Source organism: Meles meles, chromosome 3, assembly GCF_922984935.1.
Source record: "Meles meles chromosome 3, mMelMel3.1 paternal haplotype, whole genome shotgun sequence".
NCBI classification, from domain to species: domain Eukaryota; kingdom Metazoa; phylum Chordata; class Mammalia; order Carnivora; family Mustelidae; genus Meles; species Meles meles.
The window spans coordinates 155,159,257-155,179,352 of NC_060068.1; the positions used below are offsets into that span (position 1 = coordinate 155,159,257).

General features: G+C 40.9%; 1 protein-coding gene across 1 annotated transcript in view; it reads right to left on the bottom strand.

Moving 5' to 3' along the window:
• The window catches only part of SLC1A3 (solute carrier family 1 member 3), a 76,242-nt gene that overhangs the window by 39,958 nt on the left and 16,188 nt on the right, over window positions 1–20,096 (bottom strand). The window contains exon 3 of the mRNA XM_046000835.1: window positions 15,747–15,884. Within this exon, the coding sequence (XP_045856791.1) occupies window positions 15,747–15,884 (138 nt within the window). The remainder of the gene's footprint in view (window positions 1–15,746; window positions 15,885–20,096) is intronic.

Below are 20,096 nucleotides of genomic sequence, written 5' to 3' on the forward strand. Positions count from 1 at the left end.
GAGTCTTTCAAAGATGTATGGGGTTGAAAGGAACATGAGAGAGAATCACCATCTGTAAAGACCAGTAACATGCTGGGCCTGCTCATGCTTCAAGAAGTTCTCTTCAGGGGCGCCTGGGTGGCTCAGTGGGTTAAGCCTCTGCCTTCAGCTCAGGTCATGATCTCAGGGTCCTGGGATCGAGCCCCGTGTCGGGCTCTCTGCTCAGTAGGGAGCCTGCTTCTCCCTCTCTCTCTCTGCCTGCCTCTCTGCCTACCTGTGATCTCTGTCTGTCAAATAAATAAACAAAATCTTTAAAAAAAAAAAAAAAGAAAGAAATGTGTAGTCTCAGGCCCAATCCCAGACTTACTGAACTGGGCTCTGCATTAAAAAAAAAAAAAAAAAAAAAAGAAGTTCTCTTCAAGCCCCTTTCCTGATGAGGCTGCCCTTCTTCAATGTGGATTTCAACTATCTATGCGTGTAGGAAGCTGGTATCCGTAGCTCCGTGTCACAAGAAGGACAAAGGGTTTAGCCTACAAGAACACTGTGATTGTGAACAAAGCCCACAGAAACCATGAATACCTTACAAGGGTAACCAAAGGTTGTAAAAGCCAATCTCTCAGACTGCCCTGGGTGGCAGACAGGGGAGGGAGAGACAGTATGAAATATGGTACAGAGTGCATTTGGAGAGTGTTCAAAGATCTGATTAATTACGGGGACACCAACGGTAGATTCTGTAGGCTCAAATTAATTTAAGAACTGTGTTCTAAATTATATTAGAAAACATCTTATTGACACAAACCTCAAATTCTTCGAAAAGTTTCTAAGTTAAATTTTTGAAACTTAAATTGTTGCTCAGAGTGTCATAGTCCTACATGTAGATAAAAAAATTAAACATGCAAATCTCTCAAATTTTCATCTCAACATGGAGACAGTGCAAAAATTTTTAAGAGCTTAATAATGGGAAGGTATTTAGAAGAATAAAGTACTATTTCTCACACATCTATGTGTTTGGTCCTGGAAATAAAAAGGATAAATACAGGGGTGCCTGGGTGGCTCAGTGGGTTAAAGCCTCTGCCTTCGGCTCAGGTCACGATCCCAGGGTCCTGGGATCGAGCCTGCTTCCCTTCCTTCTCTCTGCCTGCCTCTCTGCCTGCTTGTGATCTCTGCCTGTCAAATGGATATATAAAATCTTTAAAAAAAATAAAAAGAAAAGAAAAAGAAAATTCTAAGTGATCACACAGAAATGCAGAATAGTTTACATTAATCCTAATTCTATAATGCTATAGAAAATAATAGTGATTCAGATAACAGGACTCTAAACTCTCACTACAAACCCATAGTTCTCAGAGCCCAGTTTAGCCTCCTCCACGTAGGGGTTGGGATAAATTAAAACCAAGAAAGAAAAAAGCCATGAAATCACTGTGATAAATTGTGATAAAAAAGAAATTCCTCTCTTTAAAACACAGTAGTGGTTGTCACTGCTGCCTTTTCTCAAAAACTGATTTCAGTTGTAAAAATAAAATAAAATGGATGATTGGAGTCTGGATGTTTGTTAAGAAAATAGCCTTTCAGTCAAAATTTGACCACCTTCTGCCTTTTTCTGGTGCTGACAAAAATCTCCTTCCATGAAAGAATCATTGATTTAATCTTAACTTTTATATGTACTGTTTCGTGCTAAGTAGACCAATGGGTAGATTGGCAGGAATAAAGTACCAAAGTAAAATTGGTTAAATTTGCTCTAATATATTTGATCTCTGTTCCTCTCTCTGACTCTTTTCTGTGCGAAGTTGGGAATTGTGAATGCCAAAGAAAATGTTTACTTAACAAAGATACATTTGAATTTGAGTGTATTGTGATTGAATGTCGAAAATGAAAACATTTATTTGGAAGGATCAAGTATGCTTTGCTCTAGAGAAATTCATGGCAGCTAATTTTGCCTTTTGTACGTTAAAAATAATTACATTATTTCATTCAATTCCTTTCAATAAGTTGTATTATGACTGGCATGTGACTGAAAATAGAAATTGGTTAACAGTGAGTGTTTGTTGAGTACTCACAGGACTCATAAAATATTTTAAGAGGAAAATGATCAAATTAGATTCTTACTTGAAGCGACCAAGGAAGAACTACCCATTTCCAAGAGGGTAACTGAAGAAGACGAATGCAAATTAAAGTTTAGCCATGCAGAATCATGAAGCTTTCTTTGCATCTCCTTTATGAGTCTGATGTAGCCACAGTCTAATTCTATGACAATTATTACAAATATGTATTCTATAAAGTGGTGTCATGTGGGATGTATATTTCATTAGAATAGATACACTTCGGGCTTTGGACAGAGATGATTTCAATGAGAAACATCCCATGGAATCAGTTCTATCCCTAACACTTATATCCCAATAGCACAATAAACATGGGGTCTCTGATTCCCCCATAGACACTATTTGTACTGCACTGAGGAAGGAATTACTTGTACCTGCAAAATTTCAGAGTCTTTCTTTTCTTCCTCAAAAATTCCTTTTAGAGCATTATTTGTGAGTAATATAATTTTGATTTCTTGTAATAAGAAATGCGGAAATACAAAGTTTTCAAAGACTTAGGAACCATGCAGCGGTATATTCTCCTTAAACAGATATGATGCCACAAATACGATGCCACAAATTGTTCTCCTTCTAACATCCAACTCCCCTGTCCCAATGGGGAGGTTATATGGTCTTTGTCAATGTGGGCAAACTGCTACACAGCCTGACTTGGGGCACCTCCTGAGGAGCCTGGGTGCCAAGCTTAATCAGAGAGGAGACACGCTGTCTGCCTTCAGGCAGCTTGCGTTTGGAGAGGACACTCTGGCCCTGAGCCACCAAAAGTAAATCACAGGGCTGAAGAATAAAGTCGACACATACCAGAATGTGGTTCTGTCCAACCACAGGGGGCAGACATTACTGAACAATGTCTAACATTTGTCTGCTTGTTTATTTATTGAGGATTTTAATCTTATGCCCCTTTTGTGGAATTCAACACAGAAAAGATAATCTGAAACAGCAAAATAAACAGAGGAAACCAACTGCTAGTGAAAAAAAATCCAGTCCTTGTTATCAAGGATAGTTCATGTAATACTCTATCTGTGTTCTTCATAATCCCCGAGTTCCTTGGTCAGAACAAAATCCATCCTGTGTCTGGCAGCATCCCTAAGGCTGCCTTCCTAGATAGCAATTTTGAAAGACCTAACCAGCTTTAGTTTTCCCTTAATAATAAAGTTTGTTTTTTTTTAAGAAATGTTCAGTGGCTTCAATTCAGCTTATACCAAAAAGTCTTTGGAGGTTTTCTTTAATGAACACAAAGGAATGACTTATAATTAGTCTCTACATTACATCTACATATACTGCTGGTGGGGATGTAAAATAGTGCAACTACTTTGAGAAATAGTCTGGTAGTTCTTCAAAAGATTAAGCCGAGTTACCATATGATTCAAACACAATTCTGCTTCAAGGCATATACCCAAAAGAAATAAAAACACATGCCCATAAATGTTCATGCAAAATTATTCATTATAGCAAAAAAAAAAGTGAACAACCCAAATGTCCACCTACTGATAAGTGGACACATACCACGTGGTACGTCCACACAATGAAATACCATGTGGCCATAAAACGGAATGAAATACTAAGACGTGTGACAGCATGGATGAACCTTGAAGACATGCGAAGTGAGAGAAGCCCGTCACAAAGGACCATATCCTGTAAAATTCCAGGCATATGAAATGTCTTGAATAGACAGATCTATAGAGAAAGAAAATATATTGGTGTTTCCTGGGGCTGGGGAAATGGGGTAATTAGGGAGTGTGTGGATTGTGGTGATGGATGCCTAACTCTGAATGTACTAAAAGCCATTGAATTATGCACATAATTTGGGTAGATTGCATGCATGTGAATTATATCTCAATCAAGTGCCTTCTTAAAGGGTGGCTTAGTTGGTAGAGCCTGCAACTCTTGATCTTGGAGTCATGAGTTCAAGCCCCACGTTGGGTATAGAATTTACTTAAAAACAAAACCAAAAACAAACCAGTAAATCCAAACAAACCTTATTTATGGGGCATCTGGCTGGCTCAGTCAATAAAGCACACAGCTGTTCATCTTGGGACTATGAGTTTGAGCCCCATGCTGGGTGTACAAATTACTTAAAAGTAAAATCTTAAAAAAAAAAAGTGCTATCTTGAAATAAGATAAACCTAAATCTATCAATACCAATGAATAATTTTAGAGGCTTCATAGAAAAGAACCTCCCCCTCTATGGTAAAAGGGCTTCTATCATTTTATCTATCCATCCATCCATCCATCCATCCATCCATCCATGAATCTCGACACCCAATGTGGGGCTCAAACTCATGACCCCAAGATCAAGAGTCTTACACTCCTCCAACTGAGCCAGCCAGGCACCCCGGCTTCTATTATTCTCAGGAATAAGGGGAGATTAGCAGAGGATGGCAAAGTGCTGCAGCAAGAGTTTCTAGCAGTTTAAAGTCTGATACATGCTGTTATGTAACACTCTCTCACATAAGGGAAGCATGCTTATGTGAAGTGTGCAGCACTTTTCAAGCACTGACCTCACTTGGTAGTTGTTAAGTTACTGTTCAGATGTTTATTTAATAGGAAGTTATATAGAGACTTTCAAGCTATGTTCCCATTGAACATCTGTGTTCTGTTAAGCTAAACCCAAATGTTTTCTGCTAAAAGCAAGTGATACTGTGTGCTCAATTCAGCGGGAAAAGCAATGAATAAAGTCAATGGATTGAATCTCTCAATTTAAAAATTTTCCACCGCAAACTTTTCTTTTCCTTCCTTTCTTCCTCCCCCCTCCCTTCCTTCCTTTTCTTTCTTTCTTTCTTTTTTTTTTTTTTTTTCAGAAAGAGAGTCATCCAAGGTGGGGTAGGGTCAGAGGGAGAGGTAGAGAGAATCTTAAGCAGGCTCCATGCTGGGCATGGGTTCTATCTCATGACCCTGAGATCATGACCCGAGCCAAAATCAAGAGTTGGACGCTTAACTAAGGAACCCAGGTGCCCCCACCATAAATTTTTCTTAAGGCTTTCTTGACTTCTTGAATGCTAGCAGCTAAAAGGGTTTGAAAACTATGTAATACTATACCTAAATGATATTAGAGAACTTAACATTGCCAACCATGCTTAGGTTAACAGCTTATACATGGAAATATGTTTATAGTTTTGCCCTTATACTGCATGAGAGCCTTATTGTCTTATAGCAAATGTGCTCCTATATCATACAGAATTTAATATGTGAACATTTTTTAACAGACCCATAAAAGTGATATGAATTTTCATTTTGTTATTTCTAAATATGATTAAAAACGACTACACTGCCTGGCTCTAAAGCTGTGTTTGGGATCCTTGTCAAAAAGGGATGCTTGCAGACATGTCATTAAGCCTAAGTCCCAAGATAAGACTCCCAAACTCAATTCTAAAATTAAAAAAAATATGGCAAGATTCCAGTAGAGAAGCACTAATGTTTCCATTTTGTCTTAAATACTTAGTGTGTAGGTTAGGTGTCCTGATACTAAGGATTTTTTTTTTCTTCTATGTATCCCTATATTATAACTTGGGAAACTTTTGTGACGTACTTTTTGGTAGATAGCTTGAAAATCATGAAACTTCACCTCTGAGCACAAACACCCTTGAGAACCTTGCATTCCTATTATAGCTTACCCAGAATCTAGTACAGAAACAAATTCTGGAAAAGTTGTAAATTAAAAGAGTTATCAACAGATGAAGCACTGACAGACTTTTTTGAGTTAGAAGGACCTTGGTAAAACAGAAGAAACGTACAAAGCTGTGTGTGCACATACACACACTCATATTACGGTATAACGAAAATTGTGCCCCCAAATTTCATAGCATAAACATCTACGGCATCATCCCCTACTAAAGACATATCATGCTCTGTTTGCAGAAGAGTTTTGGTAGCTGATGGAAAGCACTGGTAGAAAGATTGTACCCAAATGGAAAGAAAGTAAAATGCTTGCTTGACAAAACTTTCTTCATTGACAGCTCTTGGGGTATGCGTGTATGTGTTGGCAGGTGGCACAGGACATTAAAGAAACATAAAATATGTTATTATACCCATCTTATGTGTCCTCTTTTAGAAGCGTAATGAAATACCTGGCATTTGCTTCAAAATAATCCAGTAGTGGGACCAAGTATACGTCACGGAGGCGGCCCAGGGATACTACAGATGAGACAAGACTGTGTATGTATACGTACAGATATTTTTGCTGGAAAGTACTGATAAGTTCTGGTAATGTGGATGTTGTTTTAGCAGGCTGGATCTAGGAGACTTATAGTCATCTTGATCTTATGGAATACTTTCTAAAACATTAGCCAACAGCTCCTTCCGACTTGTTTGCTTGTCTCCAGAAACAAAGAACTCAGACACCGGCCACCTTTTCTCCAACACCCTGTGAAAGGAAACCCCCTTAGTAATTCAGGGGAATTTTCTTTCCTCTGAAAAAAACTCGGGTAGAAACCCAAGCAATTGTTGAAAATAAATAAACACACAGATGGCAAAACATCTTTCCCCACATGAGGAAGTTCAGGAAGCGGACATTTGAAAACAGTGTTACGCTGGTATTGTAGAAATTGATGGGTTCCTAAAGCAAGTGATCATGGGTCATGCACTGGCTTGCAGCCTAGGGATCTGACATTATGAGGCAAACATTGTCTTCATGAGGACACTAAAAAGAAGTTTAAAACCTAAAAATCTAGATTCTACCCAGATTCAAAACTGGCTGGATTATTCCAGCAGAAAGTAATACCACCCCAAAACTTTCTTTCTGCTTATCATGAGATGCTCTCTAAACATGGAACAGAGGGATGATGGGGGTACTTAGCAGGCCTGCAGTCATACAATCCATGATACTGTCACACCAAGCCTTGTCTGGCTATGGAAACTCTCTTTCTGTCTCTGTGTGTATGTGCGTGTATATGCATGTATATGTCTTTCTGTTGGTAGACACTCTGGCATCTTTTTTCTTGGCTTTCTGGGACACAGACAAATCTTTTGTTTGTTTGTTTGTTTTAAAATTTTATTTCTTTATTGGGGGCGGGGAGTAGAGAGAGAGGGATAAGCAGACTCCATGCCCAGTGCAGAGCCCCACACAGGGCTTGATTTCCCAACCCTGAAATCATGACCTGAGCCAAAATCAAGAGTCTGACGCTTAACCAGCGGAGTCACTCAGGCACCCCAGACAAGGGTTTTATAACAGACACAGGTTCCCAAACATTTTTAGGGTAAGTGGTTCTCCTAGGAGAAGTCCATTCAAATCACAATCAATAGACTGGGTGTCTCTGAGTGTTTGGGAGTACTTTCATGGTTTGCTCTCTGTATTTCTATATTGTTTTGCTCATGCAAATGATAAACATTCATTTTACTTAAATGATTTTTAACTAAAATCATATGGGGAAAATAATGCTGGCTTTGGGATCATGCATTAGTAGGGGCTAGGGAAAAGCCAGAGAATGCTTCCAGGAAGAGGGGGTATCTGAACTCATAAGGACCTGACCTAAGTCATCATACCCCCAAAGAATGATTCTAGAAAAACCGTGAAGTGGTGGTTCTTAACCTTGGTGCACCATAAAATCACCTGAAGAGCTATAAAGAAACATCAACTCCCATGCCCTATTTCAGATCAATTAACTGAAGAATTTCGGGGATTGGGGTTTGGGGGAGGGGAGGTGATGCCTGCGCACCGTATAGTGTAATTATCCTGAATGGGGCAGTACAGACTCTCAGACTGTGGCCTCCAGAAGTGAGTGGTGCATAAGGTTGTAGAAGCTCACTGTAGAAGCAGCCCCTGTCCCCAGGACCCACCCACCACTTCCAGTCCTTGAGCATAATCTCCAGTCAGAATTCATCAGGAAACTTACTCTCCCGGAAGCCATGATGGCACCAACAGAACAAAACCATCTATTCCCAGCACCCTCCACAGACCTACAGTTCCACAGTGCTTTGAAGGAAATTACCAAATTGGTAATATAAGGGGGAAGCATTTATTTTTCTTAGAGAGTGATTTAATTTTACAGAAAGCTTTTAAAATTTTTTTAATTTTTTTGAGGAAGCTTTCAAAAAATTTCCTACAAACCAGAACTGATGGAAAGCACAGGCTAATTTGAAGCTTCTGCAGTTTACAGATAAGAGATCCCAACTCATGCCCAAGCCTTCTGGAAAGTTGCCTCTGACAGAGCCTGTGGCCTCTGATCTTTCAACTCAAGAACTGTTCCATTTTCACCACAAACATGTTTCCAGAAACATTCAGTTCTGAGGGGTTAGGTGACCACAGGCTGAATTCCTTTGGGCCAGTGGCTTATTGCTGCTGATACAACAGCTTGTCCAAACCCAGCCAGTGTGAGCAGAGGGTTGGGTCCAGGAAGGTGTCCTACCCCATCATGTGACATCTGGAGCCCTGGGTTCAGTTTTGGGAATGGGGTACAAGGGCTGGCAATCAGGGTCGTGAAGGGCCCAGAAGACCTGGGACACTTAGCTTATGTTTAGGTGTCCTTTGGATCATTGGAAAAACTGTCATTCTCCACTGCTCCATATGGCACAAATAGGAACACTGGGAGGAACTTATAGGAGACAGACTGCTCAACAGTTCCAACCATCTGAGAGTGGAATGTTCAGGGGGCAGCTGACAGCCACCTTCCAGGGGTATGTGTGTGTGGGGGGGTGTCCCGCTGTGGGTGCCAGGCTGCACCCTATCACCTCTGTCTGCCTTCCAGCTAGGAGAGCCTCAAGTCTCCTCCTGGCTCCCCTCCTGAAAGTGACAGTTTCTGTGGTTGAAATCCTGTCAGGAGGCTCTTCTCTCAGAATTCACATTTCCAGGGCGGGGGAGAGGAGGTGATTTTTGCTGGGAAACTCTCAAGGCCCACCCCTGGCTCTTACTGCATTGAACGGGGAGAGTCAGGTGTGAGGAAAACAATGAGGAACACCAAGGCAGATGCTCCTTCTCTCGCTAACAGAGCTGTTTCCTGCTAGGGAGCAGGAGTTTCCTGAACGCTGGAGAATCCGGAAGAGGACGGTCACATTGCTCCTTGTGTCCTTTGTTTCCCACTGGGCTCACCGTGCCTGGGTCACCACTACCCTGTCATACTGCAATTCCAGGCCTAACTCCCAACCAGACCTGAAACTCCTTGAGGTGGGGCCTTGTCTTCCTCACTGTGGTATCCTCGGGTCCCAGAAAAGTGGCTGGCACATGAAAAGTCTCTACAAATCTTTACGAAATGAAGTTGTCTGTAATAGAAAGGTAGACTTTTTCTGAGATAGCTAGACTTACATGATTCTGTCTACATCTCAACAAAACCCCAAATCCACTAAAATTTTGTAAATAAAATTAAAAAAATAATTACCCAGATTCCTTTCAACATGATGCAAAAAAGAAAAAAAAGGAAAGCCAGGTGATCTCTACCCCACAGATAAGTCTTCCCATTTTATCCTACCCCCTCCTTCTCTAGATGGACATTCCTTGCCTCCCTTCCCATGTTTTTGAGCAGTTCTAGAGAGAAAATAAAGCAGGACCAGCCTGTTGGCCTCAAAAGAGCTGGACTGAAGCGTCTTTCTGGCTGGCTTGTTTCCAGGCCACCACGAAGATCGGATGCATGTTGAGACAGAGATTCCATTTGTCTCGAGTTTTGGTTTGTGGGAAAGGCTCTGCTCACAGTGTGTGGAACCTGGGGCCCTGTGGATTCCGGGGTGACACACACTGGGCCTGAGTTTCTCAGGAAAGACTGCAGAGTTGTATAACCAATGAAAATATTTAGAATTTTGCAGCTGGGATAAGGCAATCACACCCCACGCTGGAGGGCAGAAACCAATCCCCTCCAGTGGTGAGGAAGGAATTCTCTCTGGCTCCCATGTTATTACTTGATTAACTTCATGGTTTCTTAAATTTACCTTTAATGGGAAAGTGATCGTGGCGAGGATCACACACAGGAAGACACGTACAGTCTGGATGCTTTGTGTCGTGCTTCTGAATGGAAACTGTGTCGTTTTGCTCTAGAACTTGCATTTGTACAAAGCGGACCACCAGGATGGCTTTTACTGATGTTACTGTGACATCCAAAAGCTCCTGCTAACTGAGCACATGCTATGTGCCAGTCATAAATCCTCACACCGTAGGATGTACCCCTGACAAAGATGCTGTTATCACCTTCATTTTACAGAGAATGAAAGGGAGGCCCAAAGAACCTCCTCCCCACCTAAGACAGACACTTTCGTTTCTTCTATAAAATGTATGTGTGGGGAAAAGTGGAGAAATCTACAGTCCCTTTTCTCATACATAAACACCTGGAGTATTTCAAATAGGCCTTAGCTATACCCCAGGGCCATGACAACCAATAGTTTAAAATATTACATTTTTCTTACATGATTTTGGCTTTCATTTTTGAAGCCCTTCATAAGCCCTTCACATGTCCAAGTAATCGATCAGGAATTGTCTAGCTCATTTTTTGCCCTCTCATGTTAAAAGAAATGACAAACCTTTAGATTATTCTTATTGTAACTGCTATTTTTTCCGAAGCCAGAGGGATAGACGTTGAGGTACAACACTTACTGTTCTTTTATTTTAAAGGCAAAAGGGCCCTTGTCGGTGATGGCAGCTTGTTGGCCTTAATGATGGTTAAGTTCTATGTTCCACCAACTACATTGGTCAATAGGTTGGGGAGGACGCTGCCTAAGGACTATGTGACACGCCACAGAGCTTGTCACATGGAGGAGGAAGTATAGGCAGGCAGGTAATGTTCTGTATTTCTGGACTTAAAAATACTTGTTTGATTTTGGATATAAATAGAGTTATTAGTTTTCCAAGGACAAAAGGGCCCCAAAGATCTTTTGCCCTTGGGAATGTTTAGGCAGAAGCTGGACAATGACTTGGAGGAGATACTGCAAGGCTGGTTGGATCATGTAGTGTTTCCAAAGTGGAGTAAATACAGTGGTATTCATTTATTCTGGTGGGACAGAAACCCCTCTTTAAAGAACAGTAAATCTCACAGTAAGAAAGTCATTCTTTTCAATTCTCTTTCAGTTCCTGTGTTACAGGAGCGACTAGTCTTATTATGGTACTAAATGCATTTAAAACCTCATCAACACCACCCCCTCTCCCCAACCAGGCACCTTTTTAAACAATGAGAGCACAGGTGTCAGGTTCTCGAAACCTTTGGCAGGCAATAGTAGCAATCCAGAATTTTATTACATTGTAATTTATTATCTCCCTCACAAGACAAGTAACAGGAACTTTCTGTAACGATTTAAAACACTGGAAGAAAAGTATGTTGATTTCAAGAACATTTTAAGGAAATGAGAATAGGGGCATTAGCCATATAACTTTGGGATGGAGATGCCATGACTCAGAAGATCAGATCTGGGATCCTATTCCTAAAATCAAACGTCTTTCTTGTTGCCCTGGTTGCCTTCCCTTGTGCCCCACTCCCAGAATTGAACCCGGTGCTCCAGATGTCACACGACGGGGTAGGAACACCGACCTGGACCCAACCCTCTGTTCACACTGGCGGGGTTTGGGCCACCTGTTGTATCAACTGCAACAAACCAGTAGCTCAGAGGAGTTCAGCCTGTGGTCACCTAACAGAGGTCACCTGACAGAGGGCCAGCCTTACTCCCTCATGGCTGGAATTCGGATTTGCTTAAAATATCGTGTGATTTCTGGGCGGCTCTCCCTCTCTAACCAACACACTTCCTCTTGGGGATTGTATCTTTGTGTACCTGTCTCTCTTGTGCCTAGCTTAGTGTCTGACATAGTAAGAGCTCAGAAAAGAGCTGTTAATGAATGAATGAATGTTGAAAGATAACCTCTGTCCACCTTATAACCTCAAGTCCAGAGTGCCCTGCCGTGAGCCACAGACACTGCTCCTACTCTACTGCCGTTGGCCTTCCCCCACCCATCCCCTTTTACTTTCATTATACCCAACTCCACAGAGATCGCTGGCCAGGTGATGCTCTCCACTTCCTGAAGGCTAGAGACACAGGCTGAAGTAAGCAATTGAGGAGGAATGCACATTTAGATGAGGAAAGAAGACAGTACTAGGTTTTCTAAAAAGATGAAGGAGGAGGCGATAGTTATGTCTACACAGCACAACCTGAAATGGAGTTTAATTATTATCTAGTAAATTCAATCAGGCCAAGCCAGCCAAACCAACTCATATTTCTGGCATGAAATACCTAGTTTGGCTGCCTGTGTTGACCAAATCAAGAGAAATTGGCGCCAAACCTCTATTTTATTGAGTGGTGTGTTGGCAACGACTTACTCTTCTTGTTTAAAAACACAGGTACTTGAGTACAAATCTGGCCATCGGCTTGCTCCCAGCTTCTCTGGCAGCTCTGGAATGCTAATACACACTGGGGATATTTGGAAAGACTGGAATTTCAAATTTGGGAAGAGAACATGGCTTATTGGAGCTTTAGAGCTCGAATTCACAAATCTGGATGTTTCAAGTACGAAAATCTAACTTAGATTTCTGAGTTTAAATAGGACTTTAATACTATTAAATGTGCAGAATTTTTTAAAACAAAATACCTAATCCAACAAATGCAATAAGGGCTTTGTGCATTTCAACTTCTGTCTGCAGAAACTCTGCGACTTTTGACTTGAAAGCATTGAGTCTGTCAAATATTTTCCTCCTGGGAAATATTTCTAGGGGAGCATGAGTTCTGATTCTGGTGTTCCTGCCAAGTGTGGGAAAGATCAGCACAGCTCTGACACAATATGGTTATACCCAGGAAGATGGAGAGGAGACATTTTCCAGTCACTATATGCTTAGGTGGCCATAAATGTAGTGTTTAGTAATATGTCAAGTGGAGCTTTGGCATGGAACCGTCAAGAGTTGAAGAGGGCCATAAGGGAAACCCAGTGATCTATGGGTGCACCCAGTTAGCAGGCACTCCTTACAATGAATAGCACCGACATTCAAACCCGAGTGCCTATACTGGTAGCCCAAGAATTGGTTTGGGCCAACTCTTTGTTGATGAGCTTTGTTTGGCTTGCAGTGTTTTGTTCTGTTAATTGTATCAAGGTTGGAAAATCTGGAGGTTCTTAACAATTTTTAGGCTTCTGGACTCTCTTGAAAAGTCAGCAGATTTGGGCCTCGTTAACACATGGCAAAAATGTTGTCTCTTGTCTACACTATTCTGTGGCTGGATCCCTTTCCACTTATCATCAAGCTTGTGCCTGTTACTTCTTCTGTCAAAGCAAACTATTTCTCTGTATCCATGCCTCTATCAATAAGAACACAAAAAGTAGCCTTAAAGGGCAGCTTCATAGATAATTATCCTCTGCTTGGTCATGGGAAGCATTTGAGTTGGCTTTTCCATTCTAAAATAACAGTTCTGACTTGGTTCCCTCCCTAGGCAACACATTCTCTGACACTTTCTCCCCATCCTCTAGCATCTCCCAGCACACATGGAGGTCCTCCAGGGGTGCATGCAATTTTCAGGAGTTCCCCCCGCCTCGTTCCCATTGGGTCATATCCCTCACCCTCTTTTTGGTTTGGAATCACTGTATTTAAAACCCTGAAGGAAAGTCTTATTAAATTAATTGTTTATTGTAATTGATCATAAGTATCCAAAATACTGTGTAGCTTGGAAATTACTGCTTTGAGGTTAACATGTTAAAAAGATCTTTGACAAACTGTCTTAACACAGTCCCAGAAAAGGGCTGAGACTCTTTTCATGGTCCCAAGTGGCAGCTTCCCCAACTTGCAATTAAGTCACATTTAGAAAGTTCATTTAATATTGGTTGCTTGCAGCTTATAATTCCTTTCAGTATTATAAATGTTGTTAGTTTTTCCACGGTTTACCCACAGATTTCTTTTTCACCATGCAAAGGGATTGCGTCACACTGGGTTTTTTTCCTGCAAAATTATTCAGTGAAAGCTTGTATTCCTTCAATAAAGCTGGTATACTAAGTATTAGGAAACATCAGGAAAATCCACTTTGAGGTAATTCTCAAGTAAGACTGCTACTAAGGGGAAGTAGTATTTTCTCTAATTGTACCAAATGAGGGCTTTCCTTTTAGAGTGACACAGTGGGTTTTTAGCACAATTACCAGAAAGCAGAAACCTCCGAACCCTGGTCCCAACCTTGAAGAGACAGTAGAAGGGAATTCAGAACCCTTCAAGTTTATGTCCCAGAAGATCACAGTGACTCAAGTCAGACGCTAGCCAGGAGGAACGGGGAAGAGGGACAGCCTGATCCACTAAATAAAATGGTGCATGTGAGTACATTCTGTCCTCTCAGTGCTGTTGCAAGAACTTGCTTCCCCAAAAAATGTCACTATGTGGATAATAAAATGAGAATGTAAGCTCACATCAACATCAATCTAGCTTCTGTGAAAAAAGCTGGGGCTGCTATGGTTATCCCTGGTCAGCAATGGGCCAGGGCACTTTGGTAACAAGCACCCCCCATCATCTTGCCTCCATGATTGTTTTATGGGCACTTCCTCCTCCACTGGGAGACTCGTGGACAAGCAATCACTTGTTTAAAGACCTGAACAAGTGGAAGCCGGTAGAGATCCACGAGGAGTTGGGCAAAAAGTTGACATAGCTCCTATCCAAGGAAGGCTAGCCCTCCCAGGCATGTAGTAGTCAGAATCTTGCCCCATGACTTTTTAGTTGTGCTATGAAGTTCTTACTACACAGAGATCTTAAAAAGAGATTATAAATATCCTTGAGAATTCCCTGGGAGGGGAAGAGAAAAGATGCTCAGAGCCAGCTCACATAGAGGGGGAGTGACGTGGCCAAGGAGGGACAGTGAGCCAAGGGTGGGAAATAGACCAGGGTCAGTAGTACCTGAGTTTTGGGCTTTAGCTACAAACCTAGAAACCATCCTGCTGGGACAGTGTCTATAGACATTCTTTCTTCATGTCAGAGATGTGCTGTGGGGAAAGAGAAGAGTGGGCAGGAAGGAATGTATAGCAACTTTTTTTTTTTGCAACTTCTTGGCTCCGTTGGCATTCACCACTCACAAGACACAAATGACACTTGAAACACTTCCCATGCAGGAGTCAACTGCTAGCGGACTGCCACGGAAAACAGCTCCTACCCCGTAGATCTTCCACTCGTTGAAAATCCAAGTGTCAGTGGACAAAATATCTAGATGGGGAAATCTCCCACCCCCTCCCTGTTCTCCCACCAGCGTAAAAGGTAACGGGGGTGGGGGACAACCAGAGAAGGAAATGACATCATGCGGGTTCAGCAGGAAAAGATAAAGTGTTGGTGGCGGCAGAGTTGGTGAGTGTGGTGTGGGCATTACCTCTTGATGAGGCTTCCAAGAAGGCTCCCGCTCAAGTCCTGGTGGCTCTGAGAACAAGCATTCTTGCATCAATAGCTAATAGGCTGTCCAACCAGATGTTATCTGGGTGGGATAAGAGGGTGAGAAAACAGACCTGTTGTACGCTGTTGTCAACTAGATCGCTGTGGTCAGAGAAGGCTGGCTGTGTCGTGTTTAGCAGGGTGCCTCTTTTGTAGCGAGGCAGACCAGATTACGTGGTTGTTTAAATCTGTTTCCTCTTGTGATTGGTAAAATACGAGAGTTATAATCATTCATGCATTACTAAAGCCTCCTTTCCATCATTCTGAAGGGACTTTTTTTTTTCTTTTTCTAGAACAGAGCATGCATCCAGCAGAAACCTAAAGCGCTTGCTTTTCTAAGCGATCTTTTGCAATAAGCACACTTAAAAAAGAACCACACTGCACATGGTACCTGTGACGAGACTGGAGATGATAAGCGGTAACACCAGCATCTGTAACATTCGCATCAGAAGTTCCCCAGGAAAAGAGAAGTACTTGACTTCCCGGTAGCTCATTTTGTAGGGTCGGAGGGTAAATCCAAGGATGGTACCTGAAGGGGGGGTGGGGAAACGGAGAAAAATTGAGTTTTTTTAAAAACTGAAGGTAAGTCATAGTCCTAGGGAAATGAAGAACGGTCTGGGGAAATGAGGGACGATTTGGCTGGTGGTCACTCCTGTCCGACGGGAGTACATTTATTTAAGCAGCAAATATTTGTGCTGCTTTAAGAGCAAGGGGTATCCCTGTCTCTTGAGTTGTAGTCTAGAACGGTCTGGCTGAAACCAGGGCTGTCAGCAGGACTTGGAGAAAAAATGTTACTGGCTTCAGCAAATGAAAAATTTCTTTGTCTAACTTGAATGCAGCGGAATCCATTTTGACATGGCTCAGTACAGAGTTACAAAGATAGGGGCATAACTAGGAGACAAATCATGTATCCATGAACTAGGCAATGTAGAAAAAAACCCTCATAATGAATTTCCTTTGTAACAACAGATGTTAGGACTGCTAGCATAATCACTTGTAAAAGGTGGTGTAATTTAATTTTTTCTCCAAGTAAAGAAATTCCTCTTGTTCACATTGTTAATCCATTTTCATCATCTCCCTGTCTGCACACCATGCTTTCTGTCTACATGGTCTTGGTATTACCTTGGCAACTGTATTGTACAGACTCGTTAGTTGCTGGCCAAAGAAGACTCCAAAATGAGCAGAGGCATTTTTTCCAAAAATTTTCCCTGAAAACTTTAGGGGGAGTAAGAGAAGGAGAATGCAACTTTCCCCTTAATTTTCCTTCTGCTCCTGGACCTTTAAAATATATTTAAAAAATAACTTTATCTGTAAATTAAATGATGCACCATAGCTTTTGAACTGTTTGGAAATCAACAAATACATTGAGGAAATTTACTCTCTTCCCCGCCTTTCCCTAATTTACTTTCCTTGCCCAAGAAAATGTACTTATTCCAATGTTGTAAATATTTTCAAAACTTCTGTCCTGCCATTACAAAAACATGTGAGTTATAGAGAAATACTGAGTTATCTAGAAGCTAGAGGCTGGGAAAGGGGGAGAGAATACTGAGCAGACATGTTTTTCCAAGGGAAGCAAGCAGTTCTTTAAAGGAAACTGAATCACCCTAACTTCTTATGAAATGGGCTTCTTCATTTGAAGAAGAAGTGCACAAAGTTCATTTCAGTTGTCACAGCAATTCCAATTTCATTTCTTGGGTGTCTGCAACCATGAAGTATCTACCCATTCTTTGATTATGTGCTGTGGTGTTATTCCAAGTAAGAGTCTGAATCTATGTGACTAGGAAATCTGGCTGATCCGGTTTTCAGGGCCTTTAGGAAAATATTTATCGGGTTTTCCCAATGCAACAATAATATGTTCAAGAGAGGAAAGGTGATCTGGAGAACACAGAAAAGAGAGGCAAAAGCCTGCCCCTATTGGTTCTACCACTTAAAGGGCAAATAGTTAATGCTCACTGAGCTCTTACCATACCCCAAGTATTGTCAATGGGTTACTTGTGTTGGTATAATTAACCATCACAGAAACCCCCAGGGGTTGGAACTATCTTACCACCATAGCACTGATGGAAAACTGAATCACTGTGAACTTCGAACTTGCCAGATTCCAATAGCAATTCGATACCAAAGTCAAAAAGTGACTCAAGTGACAGAGCTAAGATTTAAACCCAGGCATTTGGACTCAAAGCTCACATTCTTGACCACCTCACAGACTTCCAACCTCTCCAGTAGAGCCAAACAACCACTGTTAGTGCTTCTGTGAGTTTCTTCCTAGAATGTTCTCATACAGCTAAATGTACGGAAATCACACAGAATATACTTTTCCATACACAGTCGCCATAAGCATTGCTTTTAGCCTCCTGGTATCAGATCCAATGATTGTACCAAATTTACTCAATACTTCCTTTGTTGTTGAATAGTTAGGTTGGTTAGCATTTTTTCACTTTTATAAAGAACACCACGATGAATGTATGAAGGCTGTTTTATAACTAGGAATATTTCTTTAGTGCAGTTTAGAGAAAGGAAACCAGCGCATTAAAGACTATGATGACCTTGATCAATGTTGTCAAATTGTTTTCCCAGTGGGTTGGCCCCTCAGTTTAATGCTTTGTCAGTGAATGAAAAGGCTTTAGTATTATCTATCTCTAGGAGCTTAGAGATTTATCATAAAAAATTGTTAGACAAAATTTGCAAATTTGATGAGTAAATAGTATGTATTTTTTATTTCTTTTCAATTTACTTAACATCTAATGAGGTCAACAATTTCTCAAAATTGTATATTCTCCAAGCATTTACTAAATCTTAATAGCTGAAGACTTTACATGTGTGTGTGTGTTTTGTGTGTGTGTGTGTGTGTGCGCGTGCGTATTTGGTTATAAATTCTTTGCATAATAAAGATAATTACTCTTTGTCTATATGTAAGATATTTGCTCTATTTTTCTAATTTGCTGGCCATATATTACTCTAAAATATACAGGTGTTTGCATTTTTATTAAATAAGGTTTGCACACCTTTTATATTAGGTAATTTCTTCAAGAGTTATAAACTTTAATTTCCCTCCTCCTCCCAAGTTAGATGACTCTTTTAATTCATTTTTCCTTCTTTGATTGTTTGCTAGCTTTGTTTTAAAATATTGAAACTTTAATCTTCCTTGAACTTGATTTGGGGTAAGACATTTAATTCTAATTTTCAGTGTTCATTATTCCACACAATATCATCAACAGCACATAGGCATTACAAAAGGTAGTATCTAGTTCTTTCCCCCCTTCAAACAAAGACCAAGTCACACTGAAATAGCTGCTTCATCTTATAATAAGTAGTTAAACAAATATTTACGAACCTCATTTTACTTCCAATTAAATGTAATTTCTCTGGAATTGACTGTTTTCTGATCTTTATTTAAATGCACTTAAACACTTGTCATTCAATTATAATGATGTAAAATGTGCACAATAAATACAAGAAACTCATTTTGGTCATCTGGAATTTGACCATATCAAGATACTAGGAATTTTAGGTATCTTCCAAATAACAATTTAAGACCAAGCTTGGTTTTACAAGTTCATTTCTAAGTTGGCTATTTGTTATTAGCAAATTATTACTATTACTCAAATACAACACTGTTTCCAAGGATGGGTAGTATCCTGACTAGTCCGGAAGCTATTTATTAATTAAATTATTTAAGTTATCATTTAGAAAAGGAAAATGGTAGAACAGCTGCTCACCCAATGATACAGGTTTTAGGAGCAAGAGGCAAGCCAATGTTGATGAAGGAGGGGGATTAAATTTCTAAATACTAGCTGCATTAGATCCCATTTCCCAAAGTCTAACCTTGTATTCTTCTCTCTACAGCCATATCCAGACTCTCTCTCCCTGGGAGCTCTATGTACGTTCTTTCCTCTCCCCCATCCCCCCATCCAATCCCACATCCATCCAGTGCCACCAATTTTCATCTGGGTACTAGGAGGGAAAGCAGGCCCACTCAGTGAATGAGTCCTGGGCAGTGGTGAATGATGTCTCTCAACTCCAGTCCACAAGGTAGATGTCTAACAGAGCAGCAAGAAAACAGCCAGGGAGGAGGCCAAAGTCTCAAAAGGTGATGATATTTTTCTTCAGTTTTTCCAGTCAACAATCTTCTTGCTTGGAAGCGCAGTCCTGGCATCAGCTACTCTAGAATGTCTCCGTTTCTTTACATTCTCCAATATGGAACCCCGTTTTCTTAAAGCTCTTCTTTTTATAGTAGGGATAGCAGATAGGAGTCCCCATTTATTTCTTCATAAGGGATAGTTTCAGGTCAAAAGCTTTGAAGAGAAGAGTTATTTAGAGTGACAGCACATTGCAGATACTCCTTGAATCGGTTTTGCCCCTGACTAAGCTTTGCTCTGTTTACTATCTCTGGGTTTACCGAGTGAGCCATTTCTACTCCTAAGAAAGAGGAGAATCTATTGGGAAGGGAAATATTTATTGAGCCCTTAATGGGCTCCGCAGTGGCCTGATTCTCATCACGACTTTATGAGGTAGCTATTATCACGTCTATTTTAAAAAATGCATATACCGATTGATGCTCAGAAGCTCGTTCACCTGCTCAAGGCTAACAGAATTAGTAAGGGCTTGACTTGGGAATTTTAAAGAAAAGCCAGAGCACTTTCTGCTATACTCTAATGCCTCCTGAACACAGACATATCCTTGTAGCCTGGGCCTGAGGACGGTCGGCTCCTGGGTCTTTAGCATTTCCAACCCTGAACTC